At 37.1% G+C, this 24,367-nt stretch overlaps 1 protein-coding gene across 1 annotated transcript in view; it reads left to right on the top strand.

The window, feature by feature from the left end:
• RPAP2 (RNA polymerase II associated protein 2) overlaps window positions 1–24,367 on the top strand; it is a 33,338-nt gene that overhangs the window by 4,639 nt on the left and 4,332 nt on the right. The window contains exons 6-11 of the mRNA XM_036387494.1: window positions 305–393; window positions 2,131–2,166; window positions 3,019–3,955; window positions 4,261–4,355; window positions 6,082–6,162; window positions 12,271–12,339. Of these exons, the coding sequence (XP_036243387.1) occupies window positions 305–393; window positions 2,131–2,166; window positions 3,019–3,955; window positions 4,261–4,355; window positions 6,082–6,162; window positions 12,271–12,339 (1,307 nt within the window). The remainder of the gene's footprint in view (window positions 1–304; window positions 394–2,130; window positions 2,167–3,018; window positions 3,956–4,260; window positions 4,356–6,081; window positions 6,163–12,270; window positions 12,340–24,367) is intronic.

Below are 24,367 nucleotides of genomic sequence, written 5' to 3'. Positions count from 1 at the left end.
TGTTGGGGCTTTTTAAAATTATTGTTATATAGGATCCAACACTGGTTTGCTTCTCACTGTGTAATAAAACTGCAGAAAGCAGAAAAATGGGGAGGAAAGAAGTAGCTAACTGTGGCTTGTGTGGAATGGGATAGACCTATTTGATTCATTGGATTTCTCAGGTGAACTGAAAACCTGGCCATAGGCTTGAAAAGAAACATGTATTGGTACTTAATTTTACAGGCATTAAAAGAAATTACTGTTGCACCTTTCTATGTATTAAAGTTGGCCTTAGTGGTGTTTTCTTGCTTTCTCTTGTTGCCAGTGCTTTTGCAGCAACTTTTGCTATAGAGCATCTAAATATTTTGAAGCTCAAATTTCCAAAAGTCCAGTGTGGATGAGAGAAGAAGAAAAGTAAGTATAATCTTACACATTCATTGCACCTTTTGAGAATATTATTTCTCTGTGCATCTGCAGTGGTAATTAAGGGCTGCAGCACATCAAAATGATTTGGCTGAAGCAGAGGTAGCTGATGTTAACATGTTAGTTTAGCATGGTGTTTGTTTTAGAAGTGGTGTAGCTGTATGGATTACAGAAATTGGCATGGTTCAGTACTACTCTCATCTGCTTAGCAGACGTGACCATGTTAGTTTAGAGGGCTGACTAGTCAGAAATAATAGTTAACTCCTATTTAAAATGGACTGACTGGGATTGAATTTTTACAAACAGGTTGGAATAATCTTACTCTGTTACAAGAGATTTTCTAATTATAGCACAGCACTTGGCATTGATCTTAAGCTTAGACAGTGAATGCTTGCGCCTGAAGCAGTCTATAACATGAAGAGATTTTTTTATCCAGTCTAAAGTTCTGATTGCCCATGTCTTGTTCTTCCTGCAATACACATTTTGGAACAGTGTATTCAGTCCATGTTCCCATCTTAGGAAACACAGGCTTGCAAATAATCAGTGGAGCCAATGGGTGTCACTGTTGAACAACAAAGACTGGCATAGAGACTGTTCAGTAAATTTACTCAGCTTTCATTCTCCAAGATGCTACTTTTCATAGTCCCTGGCTTTCAACAAAAGAAACCAGCTGGAGTTATATGTGTCATATGAAATATATGATCAATGAGAGAAGAGCTTTAGAGCAGCCTCATCAGATCTGAGGTGTTCTAGTAGGTAAAACTAGACTCTTCGTTAAATGTTAAAGTTTACCAGTGCTTTTTAGGTAATGTTTTGCTGTTGTCACGAAAAGTGTTTCTAAAATCTCCCTTTATTCTTCACATCAAAAAAGTACAGTTCTTTTATGCCTGACATAGTTAATTATTCTGGGTTGGTGGTGGGGAGGCGGTATTTGCAAAAAAACAAACCAGCAAACTCCCAGATAGTTCTTGGCTAGCTGCAGCTCTTTGCACAACCACATACATGTGTACACACTGACATGGCAGAAAAGACTACAACCTCCACTTAAAACTCCAAAGAAGAATTATATGGAGCTAATAATTTAAATCACTCTATGTTATCACCTTTAGTTTCCAAATTCAGTTTATTGATATGAGTGGTGCAGCTTTCCTGCAGGGTCTTTTATATACTGAAAGGTGTTAGAACACTGACTTGCATTTAGTGTCTGTTTAAAAGGTTTTCTTTCAGTCATAAGATACATTAGATTTTTAACATTTGGTATTGGATAAGAGGAATAGGACTGTCATGCTGCCTCATAACTGAAGTAGATTAATTGCAATAGGGCTTTGGAAAGAAACTTGTCAGAATTTATTTAGTAATATTTTTAGTTTCTAGAAACCTTTGAAAACCGTTTTCTTTAAAAAATATATAACTTGACAGCCTAATTTTTAACAAAGTAAAATTTAAAATAAGTAAAAATATATTGAATATTCATATTTTTACATTAATTGGAACATTTTCCTATAATTAGCCCAGAATTGTCTTTACTATAGGAACCTTATGATCTATGAGGATCTTGGCATGTTCTCTTGTTTGAAGAAGAGACCAAAGGGTGATCTGCTTTGAACAGAGGGTGTTGGACTAGAAGATCCTCAGATATGCCTTCCAAACTCAACTGTTTTTGTATTCGTGTGTATTTCAAGAGAATAGATTTAGCAGGAAAATGTTCATTCTGTTTTCTTTTTCCAGACCACCTGACATAGAGCTGCTGAAGGAGGGACAGAGGTACACTGAACAATTTTTTTGTTGTTAGATGCACTTATAGCTAGAAATTTAGCATCATAGCAGATGCAAAGGGAATCTTTGATTTGTTGTGTTATAAAAAAGACCTTACTAGAACCTATGCAAAGGTTTTTTTCCTTTGTGATTCTAACCCAGCATATTTGATCTGTATGATTTAGTGTACAGCTGCTCTTGGATTGTGTGTCTTAATTGAGCCTGTTGAAATCTGAAACAAATACACTGTTTGTACTTTGAATATTTCATGCCATCTATTCTTTATAAAGAAAATTATGCCAATTATATGTGATGAAAGCTTCTGTACTTCTTAATCTAAAAGGTCTATATGAGCCAAAATGAAATCACGCTACTCTGTCATCTCGCTGTACCTCGCTGTGCATTGACTTTCTGTTTGTTTTCTTTAGCAACGTGTTGCCATTAGGTGGCAAACTTATATATGCTGAAACAGCTCAGCTGTCCCCCTGATTTAAGGGTACTATATTCCCACATGTGTTAACATGCCTGTCTTCATTTTAAAATTGCACTATTCATGATGCTAAGTCTGACATTGTTCTGTCTTTAATAATGTCTTGTTTATACTGTTCTTTTCTAACTACCAATAATCAGCTGAGAACTCACTTCTCTAAATAGTCTCTATGCTTGTCATTTTGATTGTAGAATAGTACAACTCTTAGAGTTCAAGAGGGCTTTTAGAAGAGCACATGATTCTTAAAGCAAAAAGTTACACTTCTGCTATAAGGGGGAAATGCTTTGTTTATCATTCTTTCATGAGAATAGAAGCTATTGCAGATAAAAGCCATTTCTTATTTCACTGATGATTTGTGTTTTCTTTTGTAGTGGACAGTCTGGAGAAGAGGTGAAACTACGTGATGAAGTAATTAAAGCATCTGATATTGAAAATCCTAGGATATCTTCAGATCCATGTGAATCTCATTCTCATGACACAGCCAGTGACAGCAGTACTGATACTGAACAAGAATTTATTTCCTCTGTCCTACCAGGAAGTCAGTCAAGTTCAGCCAATTTTGCACAGCAATTGCACAGAAAAAGCATCCTCAAAAAGAAGCCTGCTCAGAAAGTCCATGCCAGCCCTAAAACTGAAGATGCAGATGTGGTAGAAGCCACTGAACAACTCTCTCATTGTAAATTAGACACTCAGGAAGAAAGACACACTTGCTCTGTTCATAATGAAGTAACTGCACCACCTTCAGACAATACTGCTCCTGGAAAATCGAGTGCTTCAGAAATCTTTGAAAATACGTATGGATCACAGATAGTTTTTCTAGGTGTGAGCAAAAGAGGAGCAGAACATCTTAAAAGAACATTAGCTAAGTCAATAGAACATAAAAACCCTGAACTGAGGCATCCAGTTAATTCCAAAGGCAGTTTACTAGAAGTACTTAGGCAAACACTTACGGAGTGGAGAACTGAGGAAACTTTAAAATTTCTCTATGGCCCAAACTATACTTCTTTGTGCTCATCAGAGTGCATAGCATCTGTCAGCCAGGAGACTGAAGAACTTGATGAGGATGACTTAGATACACCTGATGATCTCAGCACTGTTGCTGTAGGGGAGCCTGAAAACAGTTTGAACTACTCTTTACCTTTCACAGGCTCAAGTGGAATAGTTAAGCCTGTGCCTAGTTATGAAAAGTTAAAAGAAGAAACAGAGCTCCTAGAACTCCGAGTAAAAGAGTTCTATAAAGGAAGGTGCGTCTTGGCTGAGGAGGCAGCGACACAAGCGCAGGAAGGGGAACATCCCAGCAAAGACAGCGTAAGTGTCTGCTGTAACAATGTGGGGGCTGTATGAAGCCTGAATAGACCTTCAAAGAATTAGTACTTTGTTTCTGTTGTCATAAGTGGATAAGTATCTCTCATGGAGAAAGAGAAAATTCCATTAGCTGCATACTGTTGTTGCATCAGATTATGCAAGTGTCTGCCCATTAAAAAGGAGTTTGGGTTTTTTTTCAGAGATAAAAGTTATTTAATGTTTAAATATTTATTGATTATGACATTTTTTATGTACTGACTTCAGTTAAACACTAGGTTATAGCTGTTAAAGTTTCTTGTCTAATACAGGATGATCAACAGGAAGATCTCACCTTCCCACTTGTTGATTCAAATGCACAAATGCAGATTAGGAAGCGAATTGTCCTTGAAAAACTGAGAAAAGCGTAAGTACCTTTTACTTTGGTGAATTGACGTCAGTCTGAAGTTGGTACTTGTTCATCATTGTTTTAAATAACAAACACATCCAAGGATGGGCCTGGCTCTTTCTAGGTGGCCCTAGTCATAACTTAAGCCCATTATTGCCCTAAAGGACTTACTTATTTCTGCAAGTCAGCTGTAGTCCAGTTGTAAGTGCCAGTTTGCACAGTCTGTAGGTACCAACTGCTTAAGTTTAGACTGAAAAACTTGAAATTGATTGAGAAGAGTTCAAATATTTGTCTTGTACATTAAGCATACTGTTACTTGTAAACAAATCCTTGTAATTGTTTAAGATAGGTCATACAAAGAGAGAGTTTCTAATGCGTGTTTGGATGGCTGGTATCAGTATGTCCCTAGCTACAACCACTAAAGGCCCTCACAATTGGATTTTAAAACTTTGCAAACATCAGACCTTCTTCACGTACATAAAAGGGCTTTGGAGTCACACAAAAGAGATTAAGGCATTTCTGATGTAGCTGTTAGAATTATGAATCTGTCAAAGTTGGGAGAACCTTGAAAATATTCTCATTGTCAAGGCAGTGCAGATAGATGAGTGTTTGAAGGTCATGATTCTGTTTTAGGTAGGGGTATTTACTTTTCTGTCATTGTAGTTTGTGTTACCTGGCCAAACTAGGTTTTACAGAAGCCTTTTTTTTAACTTAAAGCCTTACAACCACCCCCCCCCCCCGCCATCCTTGCCAAAATAAAAGGAAAATCCTTTCTGTTTTTCTCTACCTGCATCATGGGTGGATAGGCCACAAACATGGAATCAAACCATCCCCCAAGTGTCTTGTCTGTAAATGTCGATTGTTTTAAATTTCCTGAGCTGATGCAGTTGTTCTGTTACAATCAAGAGATAATTTTCATTGTGATAAAGCAATGAATATGCCCAGCATCATAAGAACCCTGTGTTCAGTTTTTGTAAAATATGCAGTCTTCCAGAATACTGATGCAGTAAGTGTTATGTGCATATAAATGCAAATCACTGGATATTCAAATACAAAAGAATTGTAATTATTTAACAAGTAAATAGAGGCAAAAGTTTAATCCTAAATGTAAAAAACAAAAGATTTTATTTCCATCATTTGGGAATCCTGACAACTAGTTAAAGAGTATGTGCAGTTTGTGTGGTCTATCCTTTTTATGCACGGATAAGTGAGGAGGAAACCTGTCTTTTCCTTTCTTTTGAAATTTTCTGGTAACTATCATCTAGATTTCATCTGCCAAGCTCACAGTGGACATTTCTGTTGCATCTGTGTGAGTCTGAGGTTAGCAGGTATATTATGTGTGAATACCCCATTTAGACATGCAGCTTCCTTTTGTAATGTTATTTTTCAGCCAAGTAAATCTAAACCTTCAAAAAATGTATAAGGCCTGTAGTCCTAATCCTCATACTTGTAAAAATACTTTTTCAGAACTGAAAGGTGAAACTAGTATGTATGTATGTAGAATTATATTTAAATCTCCACATTCACACAGAACTAGAGATTTTTAAAAACAAGTGGTTGTGAAGATGTTGGCCCAACCAGTGCACAGAGAGAGCTGAAATGAAAACTATAGGCCTGATCTGCTGCACAGAAGTCAATCTCTTTTCCTTTTTGCTAACCTTGATAAGCTTTGGTGGAAATCCTACTTCAGAAGAAATGAGAAAGAGAGGAAAATGTATATTGACTGGTGTCTTTTGCCTTCTAGATTATCTGCAGTTTTGGGCCCTCTTCAGATTGCTTCAGGTGATGTTTACACGGAGCTAAAAAATCTTGTCAAAACTTTCCGGTGAGTATTGGTCTTTACTTGGAGATTTTTATAAATAGATGAATTAAACATGCGGTTGAATGATTTGTGATTTGGGCACAGAGAGGAGGGCCCTATTGCAGATCTCCCCTTCTCTTGCTGCGTGTTCATGTAGGTAATGTCACGTTCCCTGTGGACTAACAAGTCAGCCCTTTCCCTGCTCCTGACAGTGGCTAGGTCACCAGGAGTATTTGTAGATTTTTAAAAACTAGGCCAGTGGTCTCTGGAGGATGCTGGTGAGTCTTTTAAAGGTTCTGCTACCTCGTCACCTCCTATTAAGCGTGAGTTTCTGAGATCTGTCCTTTCTTTTGCTCTAGCTCCTTGCAGCTGGGCTAAATGGCTTAAATCTGATTAATAATTTTTACGAGTAACTTCTAGAGTCAGTTGGATCTGTCTTTTCCTGATTTCAACGGGAAGAAGATCTAGTGGGCACTTTTCATCACCACAGGTCAGTCAGTAGGACTAAAGACAGTATTTGGAAACAGTGAGATAAAGGAGGGAAAACAGAATGGTAACTTCTCTGAACATTCTTAGGTTTTCTTTGGGAGATAACTCTCATAGCCTGGACCTAGACTGTGTCCTTCACCCCCAAGTATTGTCAGAAAAAGAGCAATAGCAGTTGCTAACTGTGTGTTCATTGTCACTCTTGAAATGTCCCTCGCACATCCTCAGCCTGTATGAGGTTTGCATGTATATTTTCCAAAACTCATTCATGTAGCATTTGCCACAAGGAGTCTGGGCTTTGGTGAATAGAAACCCAGCTCTACCCAATTTCTTACGATTTACCCCGTGTCTGGAAGGACACCACTAAAACACAGATGTCTCTCCACAAGATTTCTTACTGTGGAAGATTCTCTCTTCCTTTCTGGTAACTGTGCATCTCATCTGTGCATGATCTCTTTTAAATAAAGACATTGATACTATTTGAATTTGTTTCTGTGATTGCAGTCTTTTAAGTTCTGACTCGCCTTTTCTTTTAACAACACCACTGAAACCAGTGAAAATGTTTTTGCATATAGTGTAGATAGCTAGATAACTATTGTTTGAGTAAGATCTTTGTGTCTTAAAACAGTTTTATTGCTTTGCAGTTAAAATGCTTAATAGTCACTTTAGCTTGTGGATTGATAAAAGTAGAGAAACTACAATTTTGTTGTCTTTCAAACTACTTTTTAATGATTGATTATCTAAGAAGGCCTGGAGGTTCTCAAAAACAGAGCTTCTATTTTAAATTACTAATGCTATTCGGAGACAATGGGGCATGAATATAAAGTTTTCAGTGGTTTATAGCAAATGAGACTTGAAACCAAAATAGACTTCTAAAACACATATATGTATATGTATGTATATGCACACACACTTGTGGGTTTACAGAATAGAAGCAAATCAAATTTATTTGGTCTTTAACCCAGTTCCTAGTTCATGCAACAGTAGGTCATCATAATTTAAAAGTCTCCTCTAATCTGTTTTGATCTCTTAGATAACACTTGGTGAGTTTATTTTTTGTATCATTTTTCTTAGGAAGTAAGTTGAAGGTGATGGTAGCAACTTCTTGGGGTTCTCTTACTGTGAAGATTCCAGATCAGCTGCTTAGAAATTCAGGATTCTGGGTGGGGGGTGGTTAAAGACATTTGTGAGCGCTATACAAGAATTTTAAAAGCCTTCATATAATATATATCTCAAATTAAATGGAGTTTTGTTGTCGCTGATAGCAAAATAATAGAAAAATACAGGAAATAGGGAAGAATAAATAAAAACCTTTGGGCCCTTTTTCTGTCTTGCATTACTGATTGTTAGTACACAAGAGCTAGCTCATGGATATTAAGATGAAGGCATAGACTTGAATCTCTGATTTGGTATGTAGGTGGTTTAAGTTTATTTAATATTAGTAGTCTCTTAAGTTTTGGATTGAATGCTTTGGCAGGGAGACGTGGGATAAATTTTAAATGGTATTTGTAATTACAAGGTATAGAAATTCAAATGTTACTTTGTTAATGTGGTTCAAATGCTTAATGACAATGGAGGAGCACTGATAAATGCTGGTGCTCTTTCCTGCTTTTTGTACTGAAGATATTTCAGGCTGAAGAGCTTGCCAAAAAGGGTAGTAGGTAAATCACATGGCTGTAGTAGAGCTTAGCTGAAGAAGGGTAAAATAGCATGTGATGAACCAAGCAACAACGATTTTCAGCTCCATTGGTTTTTAAAGGAACACTTGCAGTTCAGCCTCCTTTGGGCAGCATTTATTCAATCACCACTGCTAAGAAACACACTAGAGAGATCTCAAGAGACATTTTAGAATGGTTAGAGCTCTTCCCAAACAAAGTCCCTCAGTGCCTGTAAGCTTTTGTTACGAAAACTGAGATGTCAAATAATTCTCCAGAGTGTGTAAGGGCACTTTGTTAAAAGATCCAGAGAAAATTAGCTTCTTATATATAAATGGAGGATAAATAATTTTGAATGTGTGGTTGGGTTTTTTAAGGCATGATACTTCATTTTGAAAATAGGATTCCATCTGTATTTTATGGTTGCAAGTATTTTAATTCCCATTATGGAGCTTATCGTTGACATTGAACTCTACCAATGAATCAGATGTGAGATGTGTTCAAGACTTCTTGTTACAACTTGATTTTATCATGTGTCCAAGACAGTCTTTTAGCTTTTAAGTATGCATCCTGAATATATGTTATCTGGTATATACACTTATTTATACCTATTTTACCTATTCCCCTTGTTAAGTGGAATTTTAAGTTCTGAGTTTCAAGTCAATCAGTGGTACTTGGTCGTAGATGAAGTTCTGCGTGGAAGTAGGGGAGTATCAGGATGTTAATGATGTTTTTCAAGTAATTAGACTTCTCTCAAAAGAAGCCTAAGGTTAAATGGTAACTTATTTTTGCTGGTTGTCATCAAACTAAATGATATTACAGTATGTAAATATGTTGCTGTTTTCCAGGAGGTAGAAAAGCTGCCTTTTATGGTTAAATTGGTCTATTTGAAACCTCAAGAAAGACAATATATGCTTCAGTATTTGCCTATGCTGCCCTGGGTTAGTTAAAGTCACTCATCTTCATGCAAGTTTTGGAAAAAATACAGCTAGCTGAGATCCCCTAAAGTCACAGCTTTGCATCCTAATGCCATGAAGTCAGTTTGCAGATTTACAGAAGGACAGATCCTTGAACTGCAGCTATATATGCCCCTACCTGGAAATCTGGATGTAGGAAGCAGAGGCTACTGCATTTGCAAAGATGCTGGGTTTACTGTTCTTATTTGCTCTGGATGCCTACAATTTCCCTATTGGAGTTCCCTTGTTAGTCAGTTATGAGGAGGTCATTTGAGATGGAATTTTTATGCATCTTACTCTTTAGTCCTTTGTCCTGGAAGTTTCTGCCCCTTGGATCCAGGTGCTCAGTCAGGCTCCCTCACAGTGTGAAAACCACGTGGTCCTGCTGGGTGGCCACAGCGTGTCCTGCTGGAGGGAACCACAAGACCCACAAACCAGCAACTGAGCAACCCACACAGCTATTTGGGATCTTCCAGCTTTCCTAGCTTGTGTATTCTGCCCTACACAGGCCAAGAAAGTGGGTACATTCCATTTTGAGAAGTTGCATATTGTTTTCTTTCTCTAGGTAGGTGAGGAAGAATTTGGCCAAACTCTTTAACAGAAAAGATTTCACTGCAAAACTAAAGTCACACACACAAAGTTTTGTACAGTTTCAACATTTCCACATTATATTTTTAGGACAGAAATCTAGTGACCTCTTTCATGGATTGTTCTGAAGTAACAGTTTTGGCTAGAGGCAAGACAAAGAATTAATGAACCATTTCTACAGAGGCCCTGCAGTTCCCTGTTTTCAGAAAGCTTTGCTCTTCAGAGGCCTTGGTGTTGACACAGAGCTTGTTTGAAAGTGACTGCCCTTCCACTGCTCCTTATTATTTAAGGCTTCACACCTGTAGGTTGCTTGCTTTACTCTGATCTCTCTGAAATGTTATTTTTTCCAGCTGCACAAGTGCTTTAGGACAGGTGCTGTACTGAGAGGTTACTCAGTTGCAGAAGCCTGACTGTTCATGCAGTGCAGTGACTGCAGTACATCAGCAGATCCATACTGCTGTGTCCTGCTGCTTATCTGTGTCTTTTGACTACCTCCTTCAGAAATAGCATATTGATGGCAATGACTAGTGTTCAGACCTTGCCAATCAATACTAACATTGAATAAGAGTTAATTGACACAAATAACTGCATCTCTCAGTTTGTGTACAAGAATGACACCTTCCTGTGCTCTAATCAATAATAACTCCTTGTAAAGCATTGAAATAAAGCTGCTTTCTCTATTTGACAGAGTTTCCCCAGGTGGCTTGGAGCTGTCTCTTTCATTATGTCTCATGATAACAGATTAACTGGAATGTTACATATGAATTGCCTGTCAAGATGATTCCATCAGGCATTTCTTGGTAGTGTTTATCACTGTCATCAGTGTTGAGTCAAGATGTTCAGCCTTTGTTTTGCCTCTTATTCTGTAGCCAGAAAAATGTAACAGTTTACCAGGTATAAACTTTGTTGCCAGCTGAATCCATTAGCTATTTCAAATAATAATTGCTAAAATGAACCTTTTAATAACAAATACAAACAGTATTTGCCAGAACTCTTGGTTCTGGTGACAATTCCTTTGTATGTAGAGCAAGATGCTGTTTTTCCTTTCATAATTGAACAAAACTCAGATTGTTGAGACTCTATTTGAGTAATTATTGCTTCAATATCATATTTTGGTTTGAAGACTTGAAGAATTGAGGATAAAAGTGGGATAATATTGCTTTGCTCATTACAAATTTATTTTATTAATTTTTAGTATCTTTCTGAAATAGAGAAATGCAGACCCATACTATAAATGATCTTACTGATGACTACATTTTAATGACCATTTTGAATATAATTTTAGGGGATTACTTATTAGAATTTGAATTTTAACAATGACAGCTACAAATAGTTCTGCTTTCTCAAATTTTAGTCTTTTTTTTGTTTTTTTAGTTAACTATATACTTGCCCAAAGTAATTTTTTTTAAGTAATCTTACTGAGGAAGAAAACTCTGGATTTGAATTTGTTGCCAGATAGGAGCTTGCTGGAAATGAACCATCCTCCCCAGTGCCTGTAGGAGTGGGTATGACAGGGTATCTTCATGCTGGATCTGAATTTGTACAAGGTCGTGGAAGGGAAACTGAAAGCAAGAAGGAAGCAAACATAGGGAGGCACTTGCCCCTCAGCTGATCTGTTGGATGGTTCCATATTTCTGAAAACAAATAATTCTGCTGGCTCTTTTGAGTGCCACCCTAACCCACAGCTTCATTTTTGACTGTGACTTTTCCATGAAATTGCTTGTTTTGAATACCAAGGGTCATGCCTAAATTGAGACAGCAATTCACAGATGAATTGTTTTAACACAGATTAGTACTTGATTTAAAGCAGATCCAGTTTTTTAGGCAGTTCAGCCAAAGGAGTCAGCTGGTATCCAGTGCAGCAGCACTTTACTTGAATACCTATGTGGTTCTTTATTCACACTTCATTTATATTTATATGGCTCTTATATTTGGTCTGGCTCCCATTGCATAAGTTAGAATTCTGGATTTCCATTTTAAAAACAAGACTCATCAGAGAATTGTCACTGCCACCTTATAAAATTCAGTCTGTGTCCACATCAGCTTTTCAGCAAATCTGGATCTGAAGCCAACAGGAGGGAAACTAAGTTTAAGAAGGTCCATCTTTTCAGAAACTCTTGTCAGTTCTGGAGAATTTCCCAGGGGTTTGAGTGAGAGCTGGGCCCTCACAGCAGCCAGGACTGTTTGTGAGCAATTTAAAAGAAACAGCTTCTGTTTCTTTTTTCAGTCTTCCCATCCCACTTTCATATTAAAAAAAGGGGACATTGACAATTCTGCAATTCCTCCATTAGAGGATGACAGAAGCTTAAGGGCTGGTGAATTGCTCAGATACAGCTGTAATTGCTTCTTTATATCCCAGTGTATGCATGGTAGACTTAAAATTCAGCTGTTAAAATTGGCTTACTTTTATTTTTAAATGTACTGACTTTTTAAAAATTATTTTTCAGGTTAACAAACAGAAATATTATTCACAAAATGCCTGAATGGACTCTCATTGCTATTGTTTTATTATCTGTGTAAGTACCCTTAAATGTCAAATGTTCTTATATGCAACTGTCTTATTAGCCTATTGGAACAAGATATAATTTTCAGGTAAAAGAAAAGAAAGATTTCACGGAACTAACTGTAGAATCAACAGAAATATTTCTTTCATAAAAATGAACAAAATTTTCTTGACAAAACAGAATTCTCACCGTTGCATCAAATGTTATCAATAGACAAATTTATGTTAAGAAAAAAGAAGAGCTAAGCTTTCGGGCGTTTTAAAGAGGCCCTGCAGGATGAAGTAGGAGTATAATTCATCCTCTTCCACTTGCTGCTGACATACATTCTTCTGCTCTCTGACATTAGGACAAAATTACATGTATATTGTATTATTTGGATTTGGCATAACTGTGAGGCTTTTCATTTCTCATTTTGCTTCTAATTTCTTAAAAGGTTTCACTTTTATAATTAAACTCAAATTATTTCTATAAAGATATATGTGCTTCTAAATAGGTGTAAGTATCCTAGCACACTTCTTTTAGACGGGAAATCTCTTTTAGCAGGAGAATTCCTCCCAAGGAATACTAGAACCCAGTATTTTATTTTTATGAGGATTAGCTTTGTTGGTTAAGTTCCACAGTGCCTACAGTCCTCCTTAGCTTCGTTTTACTTACTGTAGAATTAAATTCTTTACAATGATTTCCCTAATGGGAAGCCTGATTGTATTACAGTGTCTTTCAGTAAACTCCTACACAGAAGCACGATCTATAAAAGCCCTACTCATATGCATCAAGTGAGTTCCTTAATTTGTATTTTGCAAATTCATGTACTTTTCTGAAGTTAAAGACACAAACTTTGCCGTGTGTTAAACACACACAAATTTGTATTAAAAGGTGAACTAATGTTAAATGTTTAAGAAATCACTGGTGGTTTCACAGTGTCAGGCTCTGCCTTCCATTAGGGTTAAACCATCAACCAATCTTTGTATGTCTTGAGCTTGAATTACGAGATTGCACAAATCTTTATTTCCGAGTCTGTTCATGACTGCGCCGCTGCTGCTGCTTCTTTTGGGCTTCCTGGGTCACTGGAGCCTGTAGGACAGAGAGGTACTTAGAGCCATTCACAGGTCAGGAAGTATTGTGGGCCAGCCTCGTGGCATGCCCAGCCCTGCACTTATTTTCCTTGATCTTACTTCAGTCTGACACATTGTTCTGGCTGTGCTGTCCCAAGGAAGATGGTACCAGCAGGCATTAGAGCAGGCTTCAGCGAGCCTTACATCTGTGTCACCCAGCCAGATACCGCTCAAATGATTCATTAAATCAGAACACAGAAAGTAACTTTACTTGAATGCCTTGGCATAAATTTTTTATCAACTATAAGAACAAATCTTTTGTCATTTTTACTATATATTCTTATGGTTGAATTGGTAATTTGTGAAACAGATCTTATGAATTTTTCAAGTAGTTTCTGTACAGCTAAGGAAATGGTGTCTCCTTTTGATCAGAAGTTAAAATATGTAGCTGGTCTCTGCATATGATGAGCTGTAAATGTTTACATAAGTAATGATTGTTTTACAGCTGCTTTAAAATGTTATGCAAGTAGTAGGCAGTCCTGGTGGCAGTCAGTATAAGCAGAGAACCAAGTCGCTTTTTACTTCTGCTTACTAAAGTTCCATCCCTAAAGAAATTAATTACATTTGATCACTAAAAAGAGTAAATTTTATTTATAATATTAGTGAAATCATAAATAAAACCGCTGCTGATTTCTGCTTATTGTAAGGTTTTTGCAAGCTCGTGATCTTGAGATTTTTAATAACTTCTCTCAGCTGCCTCTTAGGAGAGAATGTGGAAGAATGTAGCTGGGATAGAATGAGTGTTAAGATTCCTCTAATAAGATGATGCATCTTACGTTATTTCCAGAAAGATTAAAGCAGAACATTTAATTATTTGGAAATTCTAATCAAGCTTGAGAATTTAGTGGAAGCCAGGACTGTGCAGGGAAAGGCTACTGAGGATGTGGACAGCCCCTCACAGGTTCTCACTCAGGCCCTTTCTCACTTCTACAGTCTGCCAAGGAACCTGTCATATATTGCTAATAATTTTCATAAAAAGAATTGCACCCTATTTAAGTCTTCTCCCTTAGTTGTACTGAGACATTATGCACTTTTAAGCACATCTACTGTTATTTAGATCATAGAGTTGTGTGGGGCCTGAGTAAGAGGGGGTCTTTAGTAGCTTCAGCCACACTTTCACATTTATTCACAGGTCTTGACCTGGTTTCAGACATCAGTATGACATATCAGTCATATTTCTGTTGATTCCACAACCATTTTACTGCTAACACTAACCAGTAAAGCTGCATAAGCAGCACCCTGGTAGGGGGTAATGCTTGTTCTTCCCAGGTGGATGCCACACCATACTAGAGCTATCCCAGGGTGCAGAGATTGCAAGAAGGCAGAGTGAGCATGAATTTAAAGGTATACCTCAAAAAAATCAAAGACTTAAAGTATTTTCTGTTTTGTATTAAAGGGGGCACGGTTGTTTTGTTTCAAGTAGCAACTGTTGGACTTCACTTGCACCCTATTTTGTGCATCAGTGTTGTGGCTCACCACTTCCTTCTCAAACATATATGGCTAGTGTTTGCTGAGGACTTGGTGTTCTTAACTTCACAGAGCACTTTCAGAGTGCCCCAACCCTTTTTGTGGTAAGGTACTGGACAGAATAACTGTTAGCATTATGGCTGTATCGAATTCTAGTGTGTTATATGGTATGATCATGCTCTCCTCTCTTTGTTTGAGTGTGCATATTAACTCTTTGTAGGATACACCATGATGGATATCATTAATGCCTAATTTTGGTGCTTAAATTAGACCCTAGGCACACTTCTAGGTCTGCATGTCCTTGAAAAGCTGCTGAAAGAAACCTGGGCTTCTCATTCATTGAAATAAAGTGCCTGGACAGTGTGACATGTCTCAAAGTATAAAATGTTGGCAATTTCAATAGTGGAGTATTTCATGTTCCTAGGGAACAGTTGTTTTTATTCAATCAAATTATTGTATAAAATATGAACACAGCCAGTCTCTGCCTTTATTGAAAATCTAGCCTGAGGCACTCCTATGAATATGGCACATTCAGCAATGCTGAATCGACCTTCTTAGAGTACACTTTGACAGCCAGAGCTTTATGTTCAAACAGTGGTATTCATGCCTGTCATGGAGTGGGTGACTCTTAAAAATTATCTGTACATCAAATTTTTTACTTATTTGTAATCTGTAGTAATTTTGGCATTGGTTGATTTTGGTTTCTTCCTGTTACATCGTTTAGTATGTTATATAGAATTTTTTGTTCTCATAATAGCTGCTTTATAATTTATTGTAAGCTAGAATGCATTTTTTTCTGCCAAAGAACTTTGTAAGATACCAAATGAAGCAGATAAATAGATATAAATACAGTAGTTCAAGAAAGAATGGAGAAAGCAGTGGGAGGATTGGTTTGCTATACAAGCATGGGCACTTTCTGTTTTTAGTGTATACCCCTGGCACAGACTAATGGAAAGCTTTCAAGATATTTTCAGGAAATGTCTGCTTTCATCTTACTTATCTGAGCTGGCTGGTTCCAGTGAACTGTGGTCAGCTTCATCTGCAAAGCCTATGCAAGAGGTTCCCCCGCTAAAAGCTTTGAAGCATTTCAAAATGGTCTGGGATTAGTTTATAAGCATTTGGCTGCAGTATTTAAACAAACTCAAAATGACCATGATCACTAAACAAAAGCAGTCATTATATGTGTGCAGCCACTTTAGATAAATGTGTCATGTGGAGATGTACTCTAGAGGTTTACTCTCTTGGAGATAACAGTTCAGGAACTGGAGAATCTTGGGTTCAAGTATGTGTTTTTACTCCTCTGCACACGAGAGCACATCTATTGCTCAGCACTGACATTTCTAAATCATTTTAAGAGGAATTTAGATGTTTCTGATATCACTACTCTGTTCTTATCTAAAAGTGTGTGAATGTTTGAAATGTATGAATCTAATTTACAAATACATATAGGATATGAATCAGATGTGCAGAGTGATTCTTTTTCCTACAGAAACCACATACAAGTCAGCTGGATGATATTTTATATAGCATGATGGAAGTTTGGTTCCAGGTTTCAGCTGAGAAAAATCATTCATCATTAACCTAGAAATAGAATTGTTTTCCATTCTGAAACAGAGCTGAGTTTGCAGGACCAAGAATCCAAAGAGTTTTTATAAAAGCATTTGAATGTGGTTATAGTGTCGTGTTTATCTGTAGAGTTATATTATTGTGTGAAATAGAGAAGAAGCAGCTTTGTCTTAATGCATTAAAAAAAATCTTCTTCCCTTTTTCTCTTAATTTTAGGCTGTCATTTGATGTGTGAATTCAAATAGATTTTTTGTTAAGCAGATCTTAAGTTTTTTAAGCAGTTTTTTCTATTAAGCTTCCTTAGTTATCAGCAATTTCTAAGCAAACTTGAAGTTGCTTTTTTAGCATATTGTGGACATGATCAGTATTATCTTATTTCTTTCTGGCATGTTCCAGTATTATTTAGGAAACATACACATGAGGGATTTCAGTGTTGTTAATTGTGATATTATTCAGTGCCAACTTTAAAATTAATTAAATACTTCCCCTTTCATAAGGGAGAAAATAGAAGAAACCTTAACAGTTTCCAAGAAGGTGTTTGTCCTGGAGCAAAAAACCCCCACTGTTGCTGCAGTGATGTTCTGCAGGAAGTGACACTGAATTTCATCACAGCCCATACAGCTGCAGTGTTTTCCATGCTGGTATTCTCACGGGCAGCCTTCTAAATGGGACATTTGGATGTGCTGTAACTTTCATGTGTGCCCAGCACAATCTCTCTGAGTCCAGGATAATCAGTTCCTCTTTACAGTGCCGGAGCTTGGCTTCATCAGCAGGAGTGGAGCCTTGGCACCCGCTGTGTCCTGGACTCGCGCTGTGTGGAGTCAGGAGGGCTGGCTCAGAACGCTGTCAGCTCTGCACCTGCCACCTCTGCTGCCCAGTGCCCCGCCAGCAGGGGCATGGCTGCCTGCCAAGTGTCTTGGAAATCCCTCCAAGAGATAGAAATCTGCATGTTCCCAGCAGCTGTATGTGTGGGCATTCAGACTGACATCATGTGCTTCACCCTACCTAAGGATCCAGCTGTCTATGTCATTTGGGGGGAAATAGATGCAATTTATTTTTCATATCAATAATGTTATATTGGAGAATATTAGTGGTGCTATAATATTCCACAGTGGTGAGGAATAAACTAAAAATTACTCAGACACATGAAAATTTGAAGGTGATAGAAGATTAACTTAGAGAGGAGCCTAATTATTTTTATGTGATAATTGATAGTGGCCAGTACACTGGTGGAGACCTGGTTTTGTGTCCTGATACTGCAGGAATCAAATGCAAAGGCAGTTTGTACTTCTCATTACTTCTCACATTACTTCTTGAGATACAAAACCATTCTGACACCCAGTGGCACTCATCCAGTCTGGCAGTTAAGTTCTGAAGTGAGATGCTAACAGCTGAAGGCAAAAATGTACAGCATTTTCTGAAATGTTTTCCTCTCATATATATGAAAACAGAAAAGCTTCTTTTGGGGAGGCAGGAAGGAAGAAGGAAATGCAGATCACCTAAAGATGATGTATAAGTGTTTCTCTAGACAGTGGGCTATGATAAAGCTCTCAGAATTTACAGACAATCCAAGCCAGTACATTTAACATCAGGGCAGGTGACTCTTTTTACACGTGTATAATTAAAATAAATACTGGGGATAAGAAGACTGCAGCCAGTCAATTAACTAGAATGTTGTGTAAGTAAACAAAATCATATCTTCATAAAATTTTGCCTGGCACAATAAAGAGAATCTAGAACAATCATGTCTGCAGCAGTACATGATCTCTTCCCATTCCTCCCCACCAGGAAAAGTGTGCTTTAATTGGCTGGTAGCAACCATAACCAACCAGCACATGGAAGTTTATTGCAGAAACTGCAAAGTCTATATGTGTAATTGCATACTACAGGTGCAAAACCAGCATCGGTGCTAAAAGTGCAGATGCTTGGGTGTTTAGAGGCTTGTTTCATTTTAGAGCATGTTTCATTTTGATGTATATCACACTTACACCCTGTGTTCCACAGAAATGCACATTTTGCTCTCTCATCCACCCTCTGTCCATCTAAACATCTTAAGAGGACACTGAATAGATCTAATTCATCATAAAACTCAGTATTTCTGAGATGAGCTACTAGGGTTTTTAAAAAGTTAAGGAATAGTTGAGATTTATCTGGCTCTTCATATTCATTCCAAACCTCACCACGTATTCTGCTGGTTTTAGGCCTGTGTTCAGTTCAGTGGACTTTCACAAATCAGTGTTAACAGTGCTCTTTTGCTGTAGGGCTGGTAAGATTGAGATTAGGGTAGAAAAGTGATTTAATGGAGATCATCAGGCCGGTAGTAGATTAGGAAATTAAACAAGCAGGAAAAGGCTTTGGGGTTTTTCGGTTTTGGTTTGTTTGTTTTTTAAAACTGCTGTGTGCTGTTATTTCTGGGAAAACATGCTTAAGAATCCTTAGCTTTCAGGGATTTCTAAGAATCTCAGTTTGAGAGGTCCAAAACCACACTGGCATTTCTTTTCAAACTGGGAAAGGCAAGTAGAAGAGTGTTGAGGTTGTTCTGTTTAACTTCTGAATACAAAACATTAGGACACAGTGTAAGCAAGGCTATTCCTAGCATGTCTCTTTACTCAGCTGCATTATTACAGGTGCTTGATCTGTATACTGGACTGTAATCAAGTTACAATGTTAAAAAGTTGTGAAACTAAGCTATGATCAATTTTACAGTCATCGTTTCCCTAGTAACTGAGCACAGGTGAGTACATTTTATAAAGTCAAGTACTGGCATTATTTACCTAAGCATATTGCATTGTAGCTCTTTTAACTTACTGCAAGTCAGTATATTTTATTCTGTCTTTTTTGAGTTTTTTTCCAACTTACATATCACTAAGGTAATGAATTTATAGGAATATCCATATGTGGAATAATGAAGTGCAAAAATGGAGATACATATATATAGAGAGAGATATAAAACAGTGTTTAATTGATGCATAAAATGTATCAGATTTTAATATAAAGGCATTTTTTAGATATCAAATTGCACAATAGTTCACACAAAGAATGTTATTTTACAAAGTACTGAAGAGGTTCAGGTTCTCAAAAGCTTACATTTTGGCATTCTTTAATCTGAGACTTATACCTGTGCTTAATTTCATGTAGCTAGGTAATCCAGATATTTCAGTGGCATAGATTCCAGTATTTGAGGTGTCACAGGAACACCTTGTGGAACATAAAAAAGAAAAGAAGACTGAAAAGGATGAGAGGATCAGTTTTAAAATAAATTTTAAATGTACTAAATTTTAAACTTTTACTAAGTTAAAGAAGAGGGGGAAATGGGAATAAATGATCAAACTGAGAAGTACCTTTGATCTGTCAGCTGGTTAGCAGGAAACAAGCTTCAAATAAATGGAGCTCTTTAAACAAAGCCTGTCCTTGAAATGTGTACATAAGAAACTTAGATTTGTTAAGGAGAAACAGCTGATAGTGATTTCTTCTGGGTTCATATTGAGAATCTTATTTTGCCTTAGTATTACGCTGATAAGATAAATTAAAAGTTTGTGGAACAAATCCCTGTATGCATGCTGGGTCTTTAAATGGCACACAGTGCTATAGGGGTTCTAATGCTCTGTGTGTGTGAGCTAATGTTGTACTCATCTTTGGAATACAGTAATGTAGATGTGTACCATGCTCCATTTGTTTTTGAGGAAATCATCCTGCAGTCATACCTGTTGTACAAAATAGTGAAACAAAGTCTGATCCACTACACTTTGTAGAAGAGAACTCTGGATAAGAAACTGTAGATATTATTGAGCTGGTTTTAGTGCTTCCTTAGTCTTGCCTGGCTCAAGGTCTTTCTAATCCATTGTTAATGAAATCTGGAAGTGCTGTTTTGCATATAATTGCCAAAGTAATTGGTTTTTGCCAGGCCTATATGATATTTGTATTGATGGCAAATGATAGTCATTTAAAAATGACTAAGTCCTTGAAAATAGTGTTCTTAAATGTCATTATAACAAGAGGCAAATAAAACCGTTCCATATTATTATTGTGGCTTTAAAGGAGTCATGGGTCCTGGAATTTTTGTCGCTTCCATTGTTATTAGCAAAATATTTCCAGAGTATTAGCTGTCAACTTTCTCATTAGACAGTATCAGACAAGTACTGAGTTTTTTCCTTTTCTGTGTCTTTTTGTATCAGTGCAACATTAATTACTATTAAAATTTTTCATTGCAGGATCTTTGTAGTTACACAGCTGTTTGTTATAAATAACAGGTAGCAGCTGATGGAATGATTCTTAACTTTCAAAGGAGAGAAAGAAAGTGGCATAAACAATGCATCCTGATATTCATGTGAATTGTTTGTTTGTTTGTTTGTTTGTTAGGTTAAAAAAAAACCCAAAATTCCAGAATATTTGCATTTTCTTAAATCCATTTTAAATTAACAATTTCTGTACCTGATAAGGTAGCTCTAAGTCTATGGCCTCAACTCTTCTCTCCTGCATAGTTTAGTTAAAACATTTAAATGGCTTCCAAAAATTTCCTTATGCAGCTTAATGGAAAAACAGAAGTTGAACTCTCATATGCAGGGAAAGACAAGAAATGACTGCTGATATGGAATGTTAGAGTGAGCCTGCAGAGTATTTTGCAAATGTCCACTGGGCTCCCAAAGCCGTTGTGAGGAGAGCAGGGTGTGCCATGAGAGAGCTGTGCTGCACAGCCTGTGCCCCAGGCAGGGGTGGGGTTGGGGCTGCTGCAGCTTCAGCTGTGCCCCAGCCTGTTCTCCCAATTGCCAGTTCCCTGTTTGGACATAAACAACTCCTTGGGGGGAGAGGATGGGGGTAAGAAGGAAAGAGAGAAAAGCAGATCCCTTGTCTTTTTTTTCAGTTGATAGCAAGCACTTCCATGAAATGCTCAGCTAACCCCTGGTGCTGTAGAAAGGCTTTCCTTTTACTGTTAGTCGTAGCCATCCAGTCATATCTGGCTACACCACACGTGAAATGTTGGCCCCATTAAAAGGGAGTGGAAGTTGACTTGTGTCTGGACAACAACTACATGAAAAGTGTGTGTGGAAAGTGAACTTTACATGAAGAAAAAATATATTTGCATAACTATATACATAAACATGTATCAAAGAACGTATTTATTGAAGAAACTTGTAGAAGCTGCATAGGAAAAAATGAAGGTAGTGGAAAAAATTAACAAACGTAACTTTGGAATGAACCTTAATTTTTGCTGTATACTTGGATTATATAGGAATTCCAGCCGTTGATTTTGAATCACTGTTGGTAGCATTGATTTAAATGCAGTGGACAAAAATTTTAAAGCATGAATAATTTAGTTTCTGTTGCCATCAGAGGATTAAAGTGCCTGTGCTGGATTCTGTGGACAAGTCAGTACACAATCATGAAAGGAAGTTAAATAATAAATAAAACATAAGTTGCACTTCAGTTACAAAATTCTTGTCTTTATGATGAGAATAGGATCTTCAGGCTATATTTAAAACTAGACCAGAAGTGGCTTTTTTATCTCAGTAAGAAAATTGCCTGTTTATTTCTGCCACTTATTACTATTCAATGCTGTGGGCTTAGAGTGTTTTATCTTTCATTAAGAAAGTATAATCCAGAAATATATTGGGGGAGATTACAGAAAGCTGCCCCTGAATGCCAGTTTCCTGTTTGACTGATTGGATATGGTAACAAAAGGCCCCAAACTAGAGACCACTTTAATTGCAGAGTTGCAAGTGACACTGACATCATAATTACTTTCTTCCAGTACTAGTGTAGTTTAATTTAAAAGACTCAATTCCAATGATATATCTAAATACTTTTGCATCTTGTTTGTAAGTTAGATGCTTCCAGTTCAAGATTGTCTGTCAAATATTAATGTGTTCTAATGGAAATTGTTCACTCTGGAGACAGCCTTTTGCTTTTAAGGGTTTGGGGTTTTTTAATGCTGAGTTTTTTAAATCATGCTTGAGCTAAAGTTATAAGAAACAAGTAGGGGTTTGGGGTTTTTTTCACTGAAACTGCAAACAACAGCTAAATTACATAAGTTGAGGCGGTCATATTTTCTAATTTCTGAGCATACGTTTAAACATATTAATTAAGTGTAACCACTTAATTACACCAAAGTTAATAATTTTTTTTAGGTCCCTGGTGTTCCATCTTTATCTTACAGCTAGACTCATGTAGTGCTTCACCTTTCTGTCCAATACTAACTTTGGCCTGATGGATGCACCAGGCTTTGGGATTTAAGATACTTTACTAACAAATTGCAGTCCCTAGACAAGTGTACTGTATCTAGTGAGATACTGAAAGTGAGAAATTCTACCTGAAATTAAGCAAGCAGCCAAGGTATTGTGAAGAACATGCAAAGTTACAATGATAGTTTCAATTTACTCTGCCCAGATGTCTGAGTGCCTTTAGGTAGGGATTCGTGAAATGGATAAATGCAGCAAGCATTGGAGTTTACCCCATCAGCTGAAGCACTGTTATAAGTGATTGATACATGGCAGCACTACAGCTGCATGTACAGGCAGATGGTCTGTGGGCTGCAATGCACATCAATTCACTGAGTTTTATTGCTGATGTGTAACACTTGTTGGATTGAGTCAGTCTAGCCTGTTGTCTTAAACAAAACAATTGCTTTTGTTTAATCAATTGTGTTGGAGACTTCCTTAAAAGGAACATAACTAAAATGGAATCTAAATGTGTGTTCTATAAAACTGCTATATTAAAAGAAAGGCATTTCTGATTAGTAACATTTTTATTGCATTGCTACACCCATCTGATCTGCAACTTAAGAGGAGTGCAAATATATTTGGAGTGTTAAAAAAAACCTCAAAACCAAAACACCCAGCACTTCTGTGTTGATGCAGTGGAACCCATTAGAATGGCATGGTTATCTGCGTGGCTATAGCTGGAGCAAGAGTGTACTGCTCAGAGATTTGCTGGCACCCTTGTAGCACACATGCAGTAGTCTGTATCTGTGGTTTTATTGGGGAAAGGGGGAAAATGCTGCCTGTAGTGCTGCCAGCTCTTGCTTCATTGCTGTGTTCTGAAACAAGTGTTAAGGAAACTTTTGTGATTATTCATTAGTTCAACTCCATCATTCTGACAGAAAACTAGTTATCAATGATCCTGTTATGATGATCTTAAAAAATTAAGCAACTAAAACAAAAGGTAGAAAGAAACAGAATTAAAAAACCCAACCCTTATGTTGTGGTGGTTATGTTAAGAGTCTTATTCACAGTGCTTAAATACCTGTAACTGGCAAAAAGACAACTTATTTTCCAAAGCTGACTCTGGAAAGAGAGTAGTGCTTGCCTGTTCCATCATTCTCTTTATACTTCTGTTCCTGTTAAAATTCCAAGCAGGTCAAACAACATAAAGAACTTAAAAAAATGTGTTTGGATCCATAGCTTCTGCCACAACCAGTGACTTTTACTTTTTCAAGCTTCTAACACTGGAAAAAAAATTAGGAAGACTGGCAATGCTTACATTTTTCTAGGAGGAGCTTATTATTAGTCTTCTGAGAATTAACATATGGCTTTTCTTCATGAGTATCTAAGTGCTTTCCATGATATTGGAGCAATTTATGTGCACTCAAAGTCTCAACAATTTATGTATCATTTCAAGTGACCAATTTTGAGGAGCAGAAAGGAACCTGACTCTTATGTGGTTGTGTTTTTACCCCTGTTTTCAGGTGTCTCTTTCAAAGAGCTGTAACTGACTGGTAACACTGTGGTGGCTTTGAAAATTTTTAACGTTTTCAAAGGGAATCACAAAATTTATCTTAAACAGAAAATCCAGAAAGCTTTCCCTGAGATCCAGTAGCAGGGGGAAGAATGGTACTGGACAATTGGTTTGGGTTTTTAGGAAGAATATTCATACCCCTGGATAGGAAATGCCAATTAATG

This window comes from Molothrus ater, chromosome 9 (genome assembly GCF_012460135.2).
Source record: "Molothrus ater isolate BHLD 08-10-18 breed brown headed cowbird chromosome 9, BPBGC_Mater_1.1, whole genome shotgun sequence".
In the NCBI taxonomy this organism is placed as follows: domain Eukaryota; kingdom Metazoa; phylum Chordata; class Aves; order Passeriformes; family Icteridae; genus Molothrus; species Molothrus ater.
The sequence above is the reverse complement of the archived record's forward strand: the minus strand, read 5'-3'. Positions and strand labels throughout refer to the sequence as shown.